This window comes from Melanerpes formicivorus, unplaced genomic scaffold (assembly GCF_026170545.1).
Source record: "Melanerpes formicivorus ecotype bairdi unplaced genomic scaffold, bMelFor1.0.p_v2 SCAF_28, whole genome shotgun sequence".
Taxonomy (NCBI): Eukaryota; Metazoa; Chordata; class Aves; order Piciformes; family Picidae; genus Melanerpes; species Melanerpes formicivorus.
This window is the reverse complement of record NW_027142380.1, coordinates 6,334,008-6,352,894: the sequence shown is the minus strand read 5'-3', so window position 1 is coordinate 6,352,894 and position 18,887 is coordinate 6,334,008. Positions and strand designations below refer to the sequence as shown.

At 47.9% G+C, this 18,887-nt stretch overlaps 1 protein-coding gene across 5 annotated transcripts in view; it reads left to right on the top strand.

The window, feature by feature from the left end:
• FRMD4B (FERM domain containing 4B) overlaps positions 1–18,887 on the top strand; it is a 151,469-nt gene that overhangs the window by 79,041 nt on the left and 53,541 nt on the right. For all 5 annotated transcript variants that reach the window (XM_068154341.1, XM_068154340.1, XM_068154339.1 and 2 more), the window contains exons 2-5: positions 2,288–2,353; positions 3,271–3,365; positions 6,660–6,752; positions 11,252–11,336. In XM_068154341.1, coding sequence (XP_068010442.1) covers positions 2,288–2,353; positions 3,271–3,365; positions 6,660–6,752; positions 11,252–11,336 — 339 coding nt within the window. The remainder of the gene's footprint in view (positions 1–2,287; positions 2,354–3,270; positions 3,366–6,659; positions 6,753–11,251; positions 11,337–18,887) is intronic.

Sequence of the window (18,887 nt, the reverse complement as noted above, 5' to 3'; positions counted from 1 at the left end):
GTTTTAATCTTCCCAGCAACCTTCCTTTCTCTCAGCTCAAGGCTTTCTGGATGTGTTTGCTATAATGGAAACCTTTTTTTACCTAACGATAGACAACAGAGGCAATTAAAACAGTCAGAAGTGATTAATGTGATTTCACTGGGTGAAAGCTAAAGCAGCTAGAAATTAAATAATGGCAACCTTTGTGCTATCTCCCAGCAACAGATGGGGAATGATTTTAAAACACTATTGGATCAGGCACTTCACAACAGGGGCAGATTGGTAACAGTATGCCAGAGCCAGAAATATTCACCACCTTGAAGGGTGTGCTGATGAAATGATTAATTGATGGTAACATGCAACTTATTTATGGCTGTGTGATGGCAGACCTTCAGCTCTCAGGAACAAATGGACCCATGATCACATCATAATGGACTTAAGGGCTGCAGGCAGCGTGCTCGAGCAGATAAATCGCAGGGAGCACCCTGGGAGTTGGAATCAGGACACTACAGCTTTGCTTCCAAAAGCTGAAAGATAAAGAGCTGGAAGTGGTACCCTGCTGGGAATGTGGACTAGTGCAGTTCTGATGTCTCCTTAAGGTGTGGTGCCATGGGGTGGGGCAATGGTTTGCATGGGGGGCACGGCTGCTGTCTCTGCGATGTGATCTCTGCACCCTTGTGTGCACAAGAAGTCTCTCTTCATCTGGCAGTTCTCCACAAATTCACATTCACAGCAGCAGCAGAAATCAAAAGGGAGGGGTTTCTTCCAGCTGGACTCGCTTTGCAAATGGTCCCTTCAGCAGCACCGATGTTCTGATGAGCCATGTGATGGCACATATGTAGAGTGCTGTAAATTGCTAGTGCTGGTGCCACATGTGCCGTAGCCCCAGTTTCCCAGACAGAGTTGTGCCTGCAGACAGTCATCTCTGACCTCTTTGCAGAGCTCCTCAGGAGGGCACTCCCTCTCTCAGCTTTTGGTCAAAATGAGCTCAATTAGTTGAAACAATAAAGCTTTGTTAATTTGGCTTCTTAGGGCTGACTGGTGACAGAGGAGGCTGTGTCTGGGCAGCCCTCGCTGAGCAAACAGCCACGCGTTGGAACGGGGGCAGGGCTGGGGAGCTGGGAGGTCTCTCTTTGCTTATGCTGCAATTGAGTGTACATTGTGTTTGCCTTTAAGTCTTTCTGAGGTTTAGATTTGCGGCAACCTAGGGCGGGGGGTGATGAGAGGGCGCTGATGGCAGTGGAGCTCAGCCCTGTCCTCGTCCCTATTCCTGCAGAGCCAGAGGGATGTGAAAGGAGAAACCGCTGTGTGTTGCCGTTTAATCCCTCTGGGAACCCCTATCTAAGCAAACCACGCTCAGCCACTGCTCAGAGATCAGAATTTATAGTCTGTGAGAAACTTGTGCTGTCAGGAAATTGAGTTACTCTGGGGCTGGGAGAATAAATACAAAAGCCAGGTTTCCTTCACCAGCTCGCATCCGGAGAGCTGTGGAGCTGGCCCTTGCCAAAGCCAGCCAGAGGGCCAGAATTAGAACAGATTTTGAATAATGTAAAAGCTTTTGTGGGAATGTATTGGATTTCAAAGGGCAGATATTAAGAGGGCATAATGTGCAGCTATTTCTGAATTACTGTCCTCTTAAAGAAAGAAAGGGACATGCTTGCAAGAGATAAATGTGACACAAAGTGGGAATCAGGGTGGTCCAGATACAGAGTTAGAAGTTGCAAAGCTAATCTTGTCCTTAGTCATCCTGTTTAAGCACCTGTGCAAGGATCTGCATAAGAACCCTGTGGAGGCAACGACTTCAAATGCTTGTGAAGAGTTATCCAAGGAAGAGCATTCACCTACTAGTAGAGATTCCATCTAGACCAGAGATCAGGTCCTCTGTCGATGGACCAAATTTAGGCTGACTTATCTGCAAGCATGGTTGGATGGATGGGGATTGCAAGGGTCATCTCTGCTCCTCAGTGGAACAGGAGGCCATTGCTCCTGCTGGTGCCTGTGGTGCTAGCCAGCCTGGTTCACCCTCGCATTACATTCCTGCGGCACTTATGTCACTCTTATCTGATCCTGAGCGCTGCTAAGCACCCTTAATGCTGATTTGGTGTGAGCTGGGAGTGCTAAGGCAGCTCCTCAGAGCAAGTCCTTGGAGAAGGACGCTCAGCTCCAGTCAGGAGTCAGTTCCCTCGTCAGTGCAGATTAAATGCTTGCCACACACTGCCCTTGCCGCCGAGCTGCGCGTGGGCTGGGGCAAGCCAGGGAAGCTGCAGGCCCTGCTCTTCCTCACGGGGCTGTGTTGCTGTCTTTGCAGATGACAGAAGGCCGGCACTGCCAGGTGCATCTCCTCGATGACAGGAACTTGGAGCTGCTGGTTCAGGTACAGATGCTTTTGAGTACTGGTAGCACGGTGCCAGATTTCTCTGCTTGTGTTCTTTAGTTGTGTTGCTGGGGGCTGACGCTGAAGCGATGCTTGAAGTTCTCTCTTATCTAGAGCAACTCATGAGTGGAATGAACAGGTGTGCTCTCAGGCACACAACCCCTTTCTCAGACCTGGATTGGGAGGAAAGTTTCCTTTGAGCATTGGTACAGGGTGGGCAAAATGCCTGCCATCAGTTCTGCATTCCTTTTTTTTTTTCCTCTGAATACAGAATTAACCAGGTTGGAAAAGACCTTGGAGATCAAGTCCAACCTATCACCCAACACCATCTAATCAACTAAACCATGGCACTGAGTGCCTCACCCAGTCTCTTTTTAAACACCTCCAGTGATGGTGACTCCACCACCTTCCTGGGCAGCACATTCCAATGGGCAATCTCTCTTTCTGTGAATAATTTCTTCCTATCATCCAGCCTAAACTTCCCCTGGTGCAGCTTGAGACTGTGTCCTCTTGTTCTAGTGCTGGTTGCTTGGGAGAAGAGACCAACCCCCACCTGGCTACAACCTCCCTTCAGGTAGTTGTAGAGAGCAATAAGGTCTCCCCTGAGCCTCCTCTTCTCTAGGCTAAACAACCTCAGTTCCCTCTGCATTCACCAAAATTCATAAAGCACATTGAATGCACTCCTGGTGTTGGTGGGGGTTCTGTAATCTGTAAGGGAAGAAAAGTCTGTGTTTCTGGGCAAGTTTTATTCCCATAACAGAACCCAAAGCACAAGCTCCCCTAGTACACAGTATTTTCTTAATTGAAAAATCCCTCCTGCTGCTAGTGCAGGAAAACCAATGTCACTATTTGCAGTGAAAACCTTATTATGTATGACAGGCCTGAACTGGAACAAATGATTTCTATTCTCTAAATAGCCCAAACTTTTGTCTCGGGAGTTACTGGATCTGGTGGCCTCACACTTCAACCTGAAAGAAAAGGAATACTTTGGGATAACGTTTATAGATGACACGTAAGTATGTTCCTTATTTTCAACAGCTGTGTGATTATTGCAATGTGAAACCTCTCCCTGACACTGGCAACTCAGTGTGATGGAAAAATATTCTTTGATGAAGAAATATCCTTCTCTCTCCCCTTCTCTCTCCCCTTCTCTCTCCCCTTCTCTCTCCCCTTCTCTCTCCCCTTCTCTCTCCCCTTCTCTCTCCCCTTCTCTCTCCCCTTCTCTCTCCCCTTCTCTCTCCCCTTCTCTCTCCCCTTCTCTCTCCCCTTCTCTCTCCCCTTCTCTCTCCCCTTCTCTCTCCCCTTCTCTCTCCCCTTCTCTCTCCCCTTCTCTCTCCCCTTCTCTCTCCCCTTCTCTCTCCCCTTCTCTCTCCCCTTCTCTCTCCCCTTCTCTCTCCCCTTCTCTCTCCCCTTCTCTCTCCCCTTCTCTCTCCCCTTCTCTCTCCCCTTCTCTCTCCCCTTCTCTCTCCCCTTCTCTCTCCCCTTCTCTCTCCCCTTCTCTCTCCCCTTCTCTCTCCCCTTCTCTCTCCCCTTCTCTCTCCCCTTCTCTCTCCCCTTCTCTCTCCCCTTCTCTCTCCCCTTCTCTCTCCCCTTCTCTCTCCCCTTCTCTCTCCCCTTCTCTCTCCCCTTCTCTCTCCCCTTCTCTCTCCCCTTCTCTCTCCCCTTCTCTCTCCCCTTCTCTCTCCCCTTCTCTCTCCCCTTCTCTCTCCCCTTCTCTCTCCCCTTCTCTCTCCCCTTCTCTCTCCCCTTCTCTCTCCCCTTCTCTCTCCCCTTCTCTCTCCCCTTCTCTCTCCCCTTCTCTCTCCCCTTCTCTCTCCCCTTCTCTCTCCCCTTCTCTCTCCCCTTCTCTCTCCCCTTCTCTCTCCCCTTCTCTCTCCCCTTCTCTCTCCCCTTCTCTCTCCCCTTCTCTCTCCCCTTCTCTCTCCCCTTCTCTCTCCCCTTCTCTCTCCCCTTCTCTCTCCCCTTCTCTCTCCCCTTCTCTCTCCCCTTCTCTCTCCCCTTCTCTCTCCCCTTCTCTCTCCCCTTCTCTCTCCCCTTCTCTCTCCCCTTCTCTCTCCCCTTCTCTCTCCCCTTCTCTCTCCCCTTCTCTCTCCCCTTCTCTCTCCCCTTCTCTCTCCCCTTCTCTCTCCCCTTCTCTCTCCCCTTCTCTCTCCCCTTCTCTCTCCCCTTCTCTCTCCCCTTCTCTCTCCCCTTCTCTCTCCCCTTCTCTCTCCCCTTCTCTCTCCCCTTCTCTCTCCCCTTCTCTCTCCCCTTCTCTCTCCCCTTCTCTCTCCCCTTATGCTTGTGCTGCTAGGCTGTGGAAAGGGGAAGGCACAAACCAGAATATACTTGGAAAATATTTTCCAGGCTGAAAGGAGATAATGCTTGTAGAGAGGTCTTCCCCGAGACTCCTTTCCTCCAGATTAAACAGCCCCAGTTCCCTCAGCCACTCCTCATAAGACATGCCCTCCAGACCCTTCACCAGCTTTGTTCCCCTTCTCTGGACCTGGTTCAACACCTCAATGTCCTTCTTGTAGTGAAGGCTACAAGAAATAACCTAATAACCTCATATTTGATGTTAGTCCTCCCCATAACAACTTTCCTCTAGCTTCCTTATCACCTTTAGGTATCCAAGATACTCTGCAAACTGCCAACAAGAGCTGCAAAACCAGAACGTGATCCAAATACACAGCCCTCACTCCCCAGTGTTGGATGGAGTTTGTCCTCAGTGCTGATGTGATGCTGCCCATCCCCTGCCACCCTCTTCCAGCAGCTGCCAGTGGTCAGGGCAAGGTGCTACAGCCAGACTCAGGAGTGTCGTGGGAGATCCATTTCTGTAGCATTAACCTGGAGCTCCTTAATTGAAATCTCAGCTGGTGTTTAGACTCCTCGCTCAGCACTTCAGTGAAATACAATCTGATGGGCACAGGATTGAAACTCAGAGGCAGGACTCTGCTTCCCAGGGCCAGCATCTCTAGAAGATTTGCCTTCAGTTCCCCAACAGAGCTGGAGCAGAGCTGCTTAAGGCAGTGGGGAAATGGAGCTCTGCCAGCCCCTAAAGAAATATTTTGTCTAAAGGGAATAATTTAATCCCTGCTGCTCTCTGATGCCACTTTTTGTAGTGTCCTGGATGGAAGCCTTGACTTACACATTGTGAGAGACATATTTGGGGCCACCCTGCCATGGCAGTTCCTACCTGCAAGTGCAGGTTGCCCTGGGAAAAGGGGCCAAATTCATGGAGCTGGTGGGAGCTGGTTGTCCAACCATAGCAGTGTGCTATTTTTACCAGCCACTCTCATTTTGGGCTCTCTCCAGAACATATTTGCCACATCCTTGTCCTTTCAAGTGTTGAAAAATACCTTATTCCAGCTCTTCTGTAAAGCCCTTGAGGGTAGTTTGTGCTTGGCTTCTTTCTTCCCCCAGAAGAGGTGCCATGAAATTCCTCTGGAGGTTTTTGGTTGTTGATGCTCCTTCACTGAGCTTTAAAGTGCTGCCAGGGGAATACCTGAAAGCTGTTGGCTGTGACCGCTGGTACTCCAGAGGCTGCTTTGGGTGTACAGGACTGGGCTAGGTGCTCAGAAGAGAATGTGTGGCCTCCGGAGGGCACCCATGCCACAGCTTTTTGGGCAGCCACAGACTTCTGCACTCCCCCTTGTCCCTACAGTCCTCAAGAAGGTTATAGTGGTTTGGAAGACTTTTGCTTTCTTTGTGTCTTCCTTCCTACTTCAATCAGGAATCAGATCCTCCTGCCAGACATCAGGAGTCAGAGGGTAATTCAATAATACCTGGGTTTTCTGGGTGCCACGGTGTGACTTTTGTGTGCAGGTGAAAATACAACTGCAAAGAGGCTTCTCTGCCATCCAGAAATCAGAGAATCAGTCAGGGTTGGAAGGGACCACAAGGATCATCTAGTTCCAACCCCCCTGCCATAGGCAGGGACACCTCACACTAGATCAGGTTGCTCAGAGCCTCATCCAGTCTGGTCTTAAACACCTCCCTGGACAACCCATTCCAGGGTCTCACCACCCTCATGGTGAAGAACTTCCTCCTCACGTCCAGTCTGAATCTCCCCACCTCCAGCTTCATTCCATTCCTCCTAGTCCTATCACTACATGATATCCTAAGAAGTCCCTCCCCAGCCTGAATGGCATCAAAACCTGAAGGGGGGGTGGGGGGTGGAGGGGAGAGAAAAGAAATAATTTGCTGAGATGTTTGTCTGCCTCAGAGCTGAATTTCACGCTGGGAGTAAACACAAGCACTGCAATGAGCCCAATTTCTGTAAGTTCTTGTCCCAGTTTTTAACCCCCTCCCCAACCTGTTTCCACAGAGGTCAGAATGTCTGGCTGCAGCTGGATCACAGAGTTCTGGACCATGACTTGCCCAAGAAACCAGGCCCAGCAACTTTGTACTTCGCCGTTAGGTGAGTACTGACTTCCACAAAGAGAAAATTACCACTTGGCTTTGTTTATTGCCAGGGAGGTCTTGAAAAGAGCTGGCTATGGGTTTGATCAAGAAAACAAATGTCAAAGTGACATTTTTAGAGAGGGCTTAGGTCCTGGAGGTGTGATGCTTGCCTGTTCTGCTATTTAACTACAACATAAAGTAGTTTGGAATCTGCTGGTCTCTTGTTACCGGGGCATTATAAATAGGTTTGGGGTTTGGGTGTGGGGTTTTTTGTTAGGGCTTTGGGGGTTTGTTGGTTGGGGTTTGGGGTTTTGGTTTTTTTGTTGGGGTTTGGTTTGCTTTTTTTAGGTTGGGGTTTGGGTTGGTTTTGGTTTGGTTGGGGGGTTGGGGTTGGAGTTTTTGGTTTGGTTGGGAGGTTGGGGTTTGGGTTGTTTTTGGTTTGGTCGGGAGGTTGGGGTGTTTGGTTTGGTTGGGGGGTTGGGGTGTTTGGTTGGGGGGTTGGTTTTTTTTTCTTAAACCCCTGTATTTTAAATATTTTCATTGTTTAACCTATCTTTAATAGTGCTGAGTTTTAATACAGTTTCTTTAACCAGTTGTACTTAACTTTTCTTTCTTGTGTTTACTGAAGAGTTGTCTGTACTTAAAAGGGATTGCTGATGGCTTCTTTGCTTGCATACTGAAGGCAGTCCCCTAGAGAGAACAAAATCCCTGGCAAAAATGATGATTTTGGCCAATGTAATTGCATTACTTTAGGGCTTTTGCTGGCAAAGCTCTGCTGGTTCAGAGTCTGAAAAAACCCAGGTCTTAAGAGACAGAGCTGTGCTGGCAGAGAGGACCAAGCATCATACTCTTAATATTGGTGGAGTTTCTGTTTTCTTTACGGTCTGTGAGGAAAATGAGAGCAGTCTGACCTCATTTGCTTTTCATATCTTGGTAAATTTATGCCTTGTGTGCTTAATTATTTGAAGGGCTTCCAAGGCAGAGCCACTTGTGTAGCTGGGTCAGTTGGCTCTGTTGCTTTACCACGTCCTCTGCACCTTGGTCATTGAGGGAATAGCTCAAAGAAGCAGCACTTTGTTTTTGCCGGATAGGTACTTCCATGTGATGGAGTTCAGAGCTTCTCTTCCCTTCCCCATTTTCACAGGAAGAAAATCCATTTTGAAAGCCTCTTCAGTATACTCACTGTTGAGGAAGATCTGAGAGGCTAAAATCTATGACTGCCCCAGAAAGCTCGGAAAGGCATCTCCTGTTTTGAGCATTTCTTTGGTTGGGATTGATGCTGTTGGCTTGTGATGTTCATTTTGGCACTGTCTGTTGCAAGATGATCCTCTAAGGACAGAGTGTACAAGGACTTGGGCAAGAGTTAACATGTGAGGAGTGGGCTTGGAAAGATCAACTTTTAGAAGCTAATTTTAAGCCTAACGGCTCTGAGGTCGAGAGATCCAAACCAAGCAATTAGGAGCCATGGAGCTGGGCAGCAAGTGAGAAGCAGAGGGGAGGGACCTGGGAATAATGAGCAATATAGAAACTGTCTGATCTGCAGAAAATAGATACTCCAGCAGAAGAGCCACTTCAAAACCTGCAGCTCTCTAGTTTGTCATAACTTTTTGGATAAGTAAGTGACTCTAGGCCTTTGCTCCATGGCATAAGCCCCAGACACTTATCTTGTGTGAACACGCTTGCCTTGTCATCGCTTATTGCTTAATTAAACTCTCATGAAAGCAGCTGAAAGTCCCAGCTGCAGCTGTGTGTGCCCATGGCTTGAGTGGAAAAGTGTGGCTGGGTGCAGGGCAGGTGGCATAGAGGGGATGGGCAGCAAGCACCAGCTTTGGGCTCTCATCCACCTGGGCTGGACCATCTCCAGCTGAGCATGATGTGAGAGTGGTGGATGCTGCTGCAGGGACAGGATGTCCCTTGGGCTGGGTAAGCCCTCCTGGTGGGTCATGTCTTCATGTTTGAGAGAGGCTCAACCATAGAGCAAACATTGCTTCAATGTCACTGCTTTGAGATGCAGGTATAATGAGGCAGGGCACTGAGCTGCTGCTCCCATAGCAAGAGGCAAATATGCAGCAGCCTCAGCTCTCAGTGTCTTTTAGCAGTGAACAGTTTCCAGTGGTAATAGTGAACACAGAGGGGATCCCCAGACACCTGGTTCTGACCCTTCTTTTTTCTCATAACTCCTCAGCTCTGAGCTTTTGCTGTTCAGTAATGAAACACATGATAATCCTTTCAGATTTTAGTTATTTCTCTTCATCTGGCATAAACTCAATCCAGTCACCTAAGTTTTCCACACAGCTGGTGACCTATAAAAGTGCCATTCAAGTTTCAAGGATGCTGACAGCATTGGAAATAAAAGCAGAACATACATCTTGTGGTGTTCCCAAACATGCCTGTCATCCCCTGAGCATCCTTATCTATGTGGTCCAGTGTTCCCCATCTGTACTGTGGTGATAACAGCATGCAGCTTGTACCAAGCAAGAAATAGAGCACAGAGACCTGGCTGGGGCAGGGGACATCTCTTCACCAATGCTGTCTTCTTAAATCCACAGATCCTCCAGTCTCCTGCTTTGTACTAGTAGTGACTGGGAGGTACCTCCCTTCAGAGCCTGGACTACTAACCTGCTTCTGAGGATATCAGCCATGCCTGACTCTTAGCAAGTGCAAATGAGGTCACTAGTTCAGGAAAATTACCTTTTTGGTGCAGTGGAGGGAGGAAGGCTTTAGCAGACTAAGGAAGGTCAGGTCCTGTCTGGCAGCAGGTTGGAAAAGAAAGAAGAGTGAAGCTCCTGCCTGTCTGGAGAGAAACACTCAAGTGTATTTAAAGTGAAGTTCAGCAGCAGTGTTGGAAAATAAATTATATCAGGTGTGATCAAGAGAGGGTGGAAATACCTGTGGCTCCTACAGTGCTTGGTGAAAAGTGACTCATGGAAATGTAAAATAGCCATTCAAATGTCTGGGTAGGCTGCTAGGCTTGGGTCTGACCCTTGGACAGGTTGCATGCCTGTGAAATGGGTAAATTGCCTCATTATCCTGCAGATGTGTTCTGGGTTCTGCTTTAAATTAATCTGATGTAACATGCTATAGGAATGCAAAATATTCAAAACAATTGCTAGTTAATGTATTGTTTGTCTCGAGTCACAGCATAAACACTGCATGCATTCCAAACTAGTGCAGCAGGTGCTGGTTTTGCTCCTTCCTCCCACTCCATGCTCCTGCTGCGGATATCTTCCAGTGTCTTGTAAATCATCTACACCAAGAGATGAGACACTGGAGTCTGAAGCTGCGAGGAGCCTTAGAAGCACCACAGGGCTGGCCTGGTTCTGATAAACATAGCATGCTCCATGCCCTGTGCTGGCCATCCAATCCTGCTGCTATCAAAAGCAAGAGAAACCCTGGTGTGGTGTGCACTGCTCAGGCAGCGATGGTGGTGGCCCAAGTCTTTGCTTGGCTGGAACATTAAGTGCACCTTCTGTCTAGTCTTAGGTGGGAGAGAGTGGACCCAGTGCCTCCATGCTCTTTAAGGAGCACACAGGTTCAGCTAAGCATGATTGACAGGATGACACACAAATTTCCCTCTCTTTAAACTGATTTGAGAGTTCCATGCTCCTCAAGCTGCAGATGGTCTCTGTGTACCATTTAACACATCTCAGTGCTCTTTGGTTTGATGCCCCCAGTGAGTCAGAGAAGCGGTGGCAGGTTGTGTTCCATTTTGCAGAGCTTTGGTGGCAGACAAGATGTTTAGGGTAGCTCTGACAAACTAGGACACATCTGCTAATCTTGACTGGGCCAGAGTAACCAATAATGGGATTACTTTTCTTGGTGTGTGCCCCTGTGATGTGCCCATGGAAGAGGAAGCCAGGGCTGAGCTGGGAAGGAGGTCAGTGAGCACTGTGCAGCGTGGTGCCTGTAAAACTGAGCTGGTTGCAACTCTTCTACGTAAACCCCTGGGTTTGGGTCTCCCATTGCCAATAGGAAGACTGTGTCCAATGGGATGGAGCCAACCCCAAAACTTTCCTTCCCAAAGCATGGTTTTTTGCTGGTCTCTGTTTGCTTGGAGCAAAGTCCATGGCTCTCAGCCCATGGCTGCTCCCTCCACCTGGAAGAAAGACAATGCTGGGGCTGTTGGCAGCACCTTTGCTCCAGCACAGTGCCAGGCCAGCTTACCAACCTGCAACATGCTGTTTGGGAGTTACCTTTTCCACTCCTGTGGCTTTGCCTGAATGGGAGGGATGGGCTTTGCTCCTTTAGTGTTCAACAGGGTTTTTAAATGAGCCGAGAAGTCATCAGACATCTACTCTTTGTTGAACATGGAGTTTGTTGTTCCCAGTGTGCTGTTGGCTCATGATTTTCTGCTTGTCCCCTCCTAATAGGCAGGAAATGAAGTGTAGTAGCTCATAGTTCCTCTGTGACATTTCACTGCTAGAGAACAAAACGTGAAGGAAATAAGATGATTTGAGAGGAAGATGAAACCTATTCAAGAAAATAACTGTGGGTTGTTTATTTTTTGATTTCCAGGTTCTACATTGAAAGCATTTCCTTTCTCAAGGACAAAACCACAGTGGAGCTCTTCTTTCTGAATGCCAAGTCCTGTGTACACCAGGTAAGGCTCAGCATCCTTTCAGAGCTCTTTGTGCATATCCCGCAAACTTGCTAGGAGCTGCAGCTGATTTCTAGGTCTTATTGAAGCATTAAGGTTTCAGTGTGCTTACTCTTCTCCTTCACTTAAATGCTGATGCTTGAAGCAAATGGATAAGGATGGTGATGGTTTCCTAGCCCTTGTTTTCACAGCCTTGCTGTGTGCTCACTGTGCTGGAATTAGTCTTAAATATCCAAAAACTTAAAAGTTGTTTGAAATTTAGGTTCTAACTTCCCAGGTAGGTTGTGTCTCAGTGGTGTATCCTTCATACACACTGCATAGCAAACACTCAAGGCAAGCATCACTTCGGTGATCTTGAGTCAAGCTTGCCTGAGGAAGAAAGGGCCCATGAGGAGCGTCCTACCCTGTGAACTCAGTTCTTAGTTCCCTGATTTCACACAGTATCACCAAGGTTGGAAGAGACTTCATAGATCATCAAGTCCAACCTGTCACCACAGACCTCATGCCTACTAGACCACGGCACCAAGTGCCATGTCCAATCCCCTCTTGAACACCTCCAGGGACAGTGACTCCACCACCTCCCTGGGCAGCACATTCCAATAGCTAATGACTCTCTCAGTGAAGAACTTTCTCCTCACCTCAAGCCTAAACTTCCCCTGGCACAGCTTGAGACTGTGTCCTCTTGTTCTGGTGCTGGTTGCCTGGGAGAAGAGACCAACCCCCTCCTGGCTACAACCCCCTTTCACGTAGTTGTAGACAGCAATGAGGTCTCCCTTGAGCCTTCCCTTCTCCTGCCTTAGTGAAGTAATAAAGTAACAAATCCTGTAGAGCAGCACTCAGAGTTGGGGGGTAACTACTCTCTGGTTAAGGAGCTTCCACTTTTGCCTTAAAATATTCAGATTGGTAAAATATGTATTTGTGAAAGTCATTTCATGATATGGCAGCCAAGGTCTTTCAAAAATCACCTTGATCTGCTGCAGGTACAGATACACCTTGGTCTGAAAGAGAGAGTGGTGTGGAAGCCACCTTTGCTGTGCCTTTAAAAAGCAGTCCATTAGCAGCTGCAGTTCAGTGGACTATAGCAGTACCTGATGTTTCTGGGAATTTCCAGTTAATGTCAAACTTGGGCATCTGGTACTGGTTTTAATTTATTTACTCAGGATTCAATCAGTCTAAGAGAGCCACTTGGTTCTTACAACCTTTTCTTGGGGAGCTATCCTGTATCATTAGCTGGAGCTCATTGTGGCTGCCCAAAGTTTTCATTTCTAATACCCTTCATGTTTTAGAAGATTCTGATTCACTATCCAGCATCCATTACATTATGGTGGGATCAGAAACCTGATGTGCCAAGTTGTCACTGTGCCTTGCACAGGAATTGCTCTCTAGAAGGGCAGAGGAAATTGGAGCCTCTTTTACAACGTGCTGAAGCTTTAAAGATGTTGGAAGAACCTGGGGCCTGGCTGGTTGGGATTAATGAAAAACAAATCTCCATTTGGCATATCTGCCCTTTTAGATGAAGGGTCTTGGCAACTCATAGTCATCCTTTCAGGGGAAACTGGAGTGCTTTAAACAGCACAAATCAGCTTGGAATTGGAAAATGAGCCTGCTTTTAGGATGAAATATGGAAAATGCCACTGCTATTGCAACAAATGCTGTCACCGTGAAAGCATGCGGTGCGAGTTTATGTGCGTGCTTAAAGCATAAGAGAAAGCAAAGGAGAAGAGAAGCATAACAAACCTTTTCTCCCTGATCATAAGCATTCATGTCATCAGTAAGGAGTCAGTTCTGGCCTGGATAACTGTTCTTATTCAGGCAACATAATTTCACATCACTGAAATGAAGTGCTGATAGCACGTGAGGTGCTGATGGTCCATGGAGTACAAGCAGACTGAGCATCCTCTAGTTTTGTTCAGCGCTTGGGGAGCTGGAAGATGTTTGAATGAAGGCTGGTTCATATTCCACCCCCCCACGCCCCCCCCCGGTTTGTGGGGTGTGTGCTCTCATTGGTAGCAACCTAAGGTACTAGCTTCCCTGTTCCTGCAAGAAAAGCTGCCAGGAGCAGAGAAGATTTTCTGTGGTTTCCAGTTCCTATGGAGGGATGAGGAGCTTCGCTTCCTTCTGAGGAGGATCTTCTCAAACAGTGTAGAGATATTCAGCATGTAAGGAGAACTGAGAGCCTCTGCTCTGCCTTGCAGCACTTTCTGTGCTGAGCACCTTCGCAGCCTTGCCTCAGCAGAAGCCCACAGCTTCTTCAGCAGAAGCCAGTTTATTTACTTTCAAGATACATTTGATCCAGTGGCTTTTAACCATCAAATGAGGTCATTAAAATATCAAAAATGTTTTATCCTACTTGGTAAACTTGGTAAGTTTCAACTGAAGCACACATGGGACCAATTCTGATATTTAAGCCTGCAGAATGTGGACAAGAGGATGCACAAAGGCACGTTGGATGTGCTCACACAGCATGTCCAGGCTCTGTTGTGCTGTGGGGTGGGAGAGGCTCAGGATGCAGGATGAGTGCTGTCAGCTGCTGAATGTCAGCAGACCCCCAGCCCTGGTGAAACAAGGGGCTGATGCTCACCGATGGCAGTGAGGAATGTTTCCTGGCATGCCTCAGTCTGAATCCAGCTCCAGGAGGTGAGACCTGCCTCAGCTTAGCTTTTCCTTTTCTTTCTTTTTTTGCTCCTCTCCTTTCCTTGCTGCACTGAGGAAACCCCAAGGTCTCAAATAAGCAGCAACCTCCTCCCAGCCCACGTGCTTGGGGGTGCTCCTCAAAGCACAGGGTGTGCTGAAGGATGCCCTGCCAGGGCTGTATCTTAACCTGGATCTTTGCATGAAGCTTCTGCTCTGTGTGGGCCAGGAATGTGGCTCAGAGGATAAATGCTGCAATATCTGGAGGCTGAGAAACCCTGTGTGGATAAGATTGCTTAAAAGCCAGTCATGTTTTTGGTTCTCACAAAGCTGCTTTCATAGTAGCTTGATCCCTGTAGGGGACAAGGTGTGTGAAAAGCCCAAATGGTGCAGAGGTCTGATGCTTGAAGGAGTTTGTGCTCTTCTGACATTCCTGAGTGCTGTCATGTGTTGACAGCACAGCAGTGTGCAGGTCCCTGTACGTCCATGCTTGTGCTTTCCCAAGCAGAAGGTAGGCAGGTGCTGTTGCCTGCAAGTGAGATGTTTGGGCTGGACACACCATGAGATCCAGCCAAAGGTGTGGGTGAATACAGCTGATGCATTGGTGAAGTTTTGTGCCAGTCTCTCCTGGAGGGGATTTATCCATGGCTTTATGTGAGGTGTGGAGGCTGCATCAGAAATATGCTTGTAATATTCTTTGAGAGATTTGTGGGCACTCCTGTGTGCAAAATCCTCTAAGTGGCTGCATCTAATCAAAGAGAATGGTCCCTTCCAACCCCCATCATGCTGGGAGTCTGTGACTCTGTAGGATCCTGCATCTTCCTAATGAAATCCAGCATCTCTGGGCTGGACTGGAGCTGCTGTGTAGTGTGTGCTGGCTGTCTTGCTCCAGATAACTCCAGAAAGGTTTTTCTTGCAACTGAATAAAATAAACTGAATAAATCATATAGCACATTAAATACATTATTAATTAGGTGATAAATTGCAAAACATGGATTCTGAATAATGAATAATGGAATTAAAACCTGCATAAAGGGTGAGGGCTGGCTTTTGGTGCTGTGTAGTGCACAACCACACTCCTCTTTGCCTTTCAACTCCTCGTTCCTTCCTGCAAATCTCTGTGTTCCTTTCTGCACATTGGGTGCTGCTTTCTCTTGCCAAGGGTTGGAGGACTCTGGAGCTTGTGCATTTCAGTGTTTCTGTAGACATTTTGGCAAGGAAGAGACAAGTTAGACAATAAAAATTTCTGCAGCCAAAAATGTAATTCTGTTTTCCACCCCATCCTGTGCTCTTCTACACAGTCCAAGCTCCTTTGTGCCTCTGAGACCTTTGCTGCCTTTCTCCAGGCTTGTGCATCCTCTTTCATCTGTGTTGTTCTCTGCACAGGCCACTTGACCTTGTCCTTAGCCCCTGTGAGCAGCTGGGGAGCTAGGGGAGCCCTCTTTGCCCAAAGCACATGAGGGCCGAGACCTCACTGTAGCTTTTGAGAGTCATGTTTTCTCAGTGCTACAGTGATGCACTCAAAGCAAAAATCACTGTGCACCAAGCATGGGATGTCCATGGCTGCTCCTTTCTGCAGTACCCCCATCTTAACCCATCATGACATCAGCACTGGCATCTTCTTTCTGCACAGTGTAGCCTAATGCTGGTTACACTGTGTTGGAACAAACTTCCTCTGCTGGATTTACCAATGTGACCCATGCAGTGCTTGCTGGTCTTGCCCCCTGTCCCCATCTCCCTTGAACACAAGGGTAGGTGTCAAGAAGGGGCCAGTCTCTTTTCAGTGGTGCCCTGTGATAGGACAAGGGGCAATGGACACCAGCTGGAACAGCAGAAATTCCACCTCAACATGAGGAAAAACTTCTTTCCTGTGAGGGTCATGGAGCCTTGGACCATGCTGCCCAGAGAGGGGTAGAGAGTTTGTGGAATCTCCTTCTCTGGAGACCTTCAAAACCTATCTGGATGCATTCCTGTGTGACCTTCCCTAAGTGAACCTGCTTTGACAGGAGGGTTGAACTCAATATCCAGAGGTCCCTTCCAACCCTTACCATTCCAATCATGATTCCATAATTTGTTGCTACACCCACAACAGGAGCTTGTGTTCCCCCACTGCTGATGTGTGCACAAACCTTGGCCTCCAGCTGCTGTAACAAATGCTGTCAGTGCACTTGCCCTACCCTCCTTTCATGTTGAGCTGCCCATTCTGCTCTCTGGTCTGATGCTGCAGTCCCCAGGTATTCTGAGTCCTGTGTGGTCCAGCCAGCTGCCTGGCTCTTGTTCTCCAGCATCTATGCTCTTTAGGTTGGAGCTTGGAGAAGCCATATCCACTGCCAGGAACAGCTTGGGCCACCAGGCAGGAGGTGGGAGCTGGCAAAACTTACACATTCAGGTCTATGGAAGGACCTCTCTTAGTTAAAAACTCATTTGTCCACATGTGGTTTGGAAGAATGCAAAGGCTAGAAGGATGCTTTATGTGTGCCTAGGCTCTGATCTCTTTTTCAAGGCTTTGAGAACTGCCTGAAAACTTTCAGTGGTGACAACTTCAATTTAAAAGCTTTCTCTCCTGTCATTGACTTAAAGAAGCTGGGTTTAGATTTATAGCTATCTCCAAAATGTCCTGTACAGCTGGAATTTCAAACAGTGGCAGCCAAGCACTTGGTTTCAGGTGAAATGGGTGTCTCAGAAGTGATGTGTTTGCACAGGGATAGGGGAGCTTTGGTGCATGTTCAGTGTGTTGTTGCAGAGCCCATGACCCTAGCTGGGATGCTTGTAAGGAGGTGGGCCAGAACAGGTCATGCACAAGTTGGTGATGCACTTGGAAAGATAAATTAGTCTTTTCTTCTTTCAAAACAGCCCAGTTTGGAGAAATGACACCCTGCTTGGCTAGCAAAGTGCTGTCAAGTTTATTATGCATTAGAGCTAACCTCCACATAGCTCCACAGCCATACAGTTGACTCTCTGCCAGTCCTTGAAATATGTTCTGTAAACTAAGATCTTGGTCAAGTTGGCTGTGCTCCCTTTTTCCTCTCTATATTTGGGTGTTGGGGGCATTATTTATTTAATTTCCCATTTGCTTCAAGGAGTTGTAAGAATTGCTTAAAAAAAAAGAAAGAAAGAAAGGAAATGGAAGTTTTCAGAGGAGTCTGTAACCATGAGAGCTTTCTGAACAGCAATGCTTGTAAGCCCTTGGCAGCCTGAAGACCAGTGCTTACCAAGAAGAGCTGTTGAAACAGACCCCTGCTGTGAGCATGAAGTCTGGTTGACTTCCAGCTTATGGAGAGAGAAGTGGTCATATATCAGAGAGCTCTCAAAAGCTGTATAACAGAGATTTCCTGGTTCTCCCCCATCTCGAGGGAGAGGGGAGCTTTTCCATGCAGCCTTGTAACACACTGCCATCCCATTCCAGCCAAGGCTATTAAAATACTCGTCTACTGCCTGTATTTGCTCTTCTGCTCCTGAAGATGGCAGCTGTAAAGCCCAAGATGAGGATCAGCAGGACCACTTGGCCTTCTGCACCTTTAAGGCTGTTACATTCCGTGGGTGTTGACTGCCACCTCCAAGCCCCAAATCGCTCAACAGCACATCAGCAGATGAGAAAGATGAAACATGGTTATGCCTGTGAACAAAATGGGACAGGAGCAGGAGTCAGGACCCACATGCTGCTGAAAAGTGGAAGATCTCCATGGGCTCCCCTACTTGTTACCCAATGAGACCTCATATGAGGCTGCTGTGGTGGCTTGGGAGGGAGTCAGCCCATGGTGTTGGTGTAGTCAAGGGACTCCACACAGTGCCTCCAGGGTGACTGAGGCTGGTCCAAGGCTGCCTGCTCTAAGGGTAATAGTACTCCAGGGACCTGTGGAGGCTCTTGCCAAGGCAGGTGAAGGTTGTGTCCCAGCTGAGCTGGCCAATTGCACATGAAGGTTTAGCTGGTTTGCAGCCAAAGTTTCATACCTTGCATCTCTTGACGTAGTCACCTCTTTTTGGGCCTAACTACCAGTGTTAATTGCAGGGGAGAGTTTTGTGCCTTTGATCTCTTGGCCACGGGGTAAAGATGCTGTGACAGCTCAGCCAGTTCTGGTTTTGGCATGTGTTGGGTACTTCAGCACGGTGCTGGGGTGGAAAACGAAAGGCTGTGATTATATCTTAAGTCTAATGACACTCACCACTTAACCTGGCTTGCAAACAGGGAAGTATTTGTGTTCTTACCCATTCTCTTCTTTTACTCTTGCATCAATACAAAAAAAAAGGCAGCACTAAATGTGCTCCTGTTGCACTGAACTCTGCAGACAAGTTTCAGAGAGTTTCAGCTAAGTGATGGCTGAAGCACAAAATGCGAGCAAGGGAGATAAGAAAAGGGTGACTTGACTGGCAGAGACAGCAAAATGAAGGGTGTAACAGAGAAACCTGAAGCTTTTGTTCACTACAAGGCACTACCAGCATTTAGTTTTTTCTTTTGGTTGGGTTGGCCTAAACCACTGAGACAGGAAGCAGCAGGTCCTGCCAGGAGAAAGCCATGGTGGCTGCTGCGTGTGCACTGAGCTGTGTTTGCTCTCAAATCATGTTTTCGTGAAGGTCGAAAGAGCTCTGGGCTTAGTGGATGAAATGAAAGATGTCAGGGGCCATCTAAATGCTGTGAAGAAGGTGTGAGGTCCCCTGAGGAATTGATGCTGTGTCCCCCAATGGGGAAAGTGCAGCATGAGTGCAAATCTGAAGTGCCCTTTTGAGGAGAAGGGTCAGAAGGACCAGCCTTTTAATTTGCTCCTTTCAAGGCTTGTATTCTGCATCTCCTGCTGGTTTAGTGTTTTACTTTCCCTTCCTAACGTGCTGGAGGCTGAATCTCGCTTGACTGTGCTTTTTCTCAGCCCAGTGTTTCTGCCTTTGGGAAACTAGTCCCAGCTGAGATGTTCAGCAAAATCTGGAACT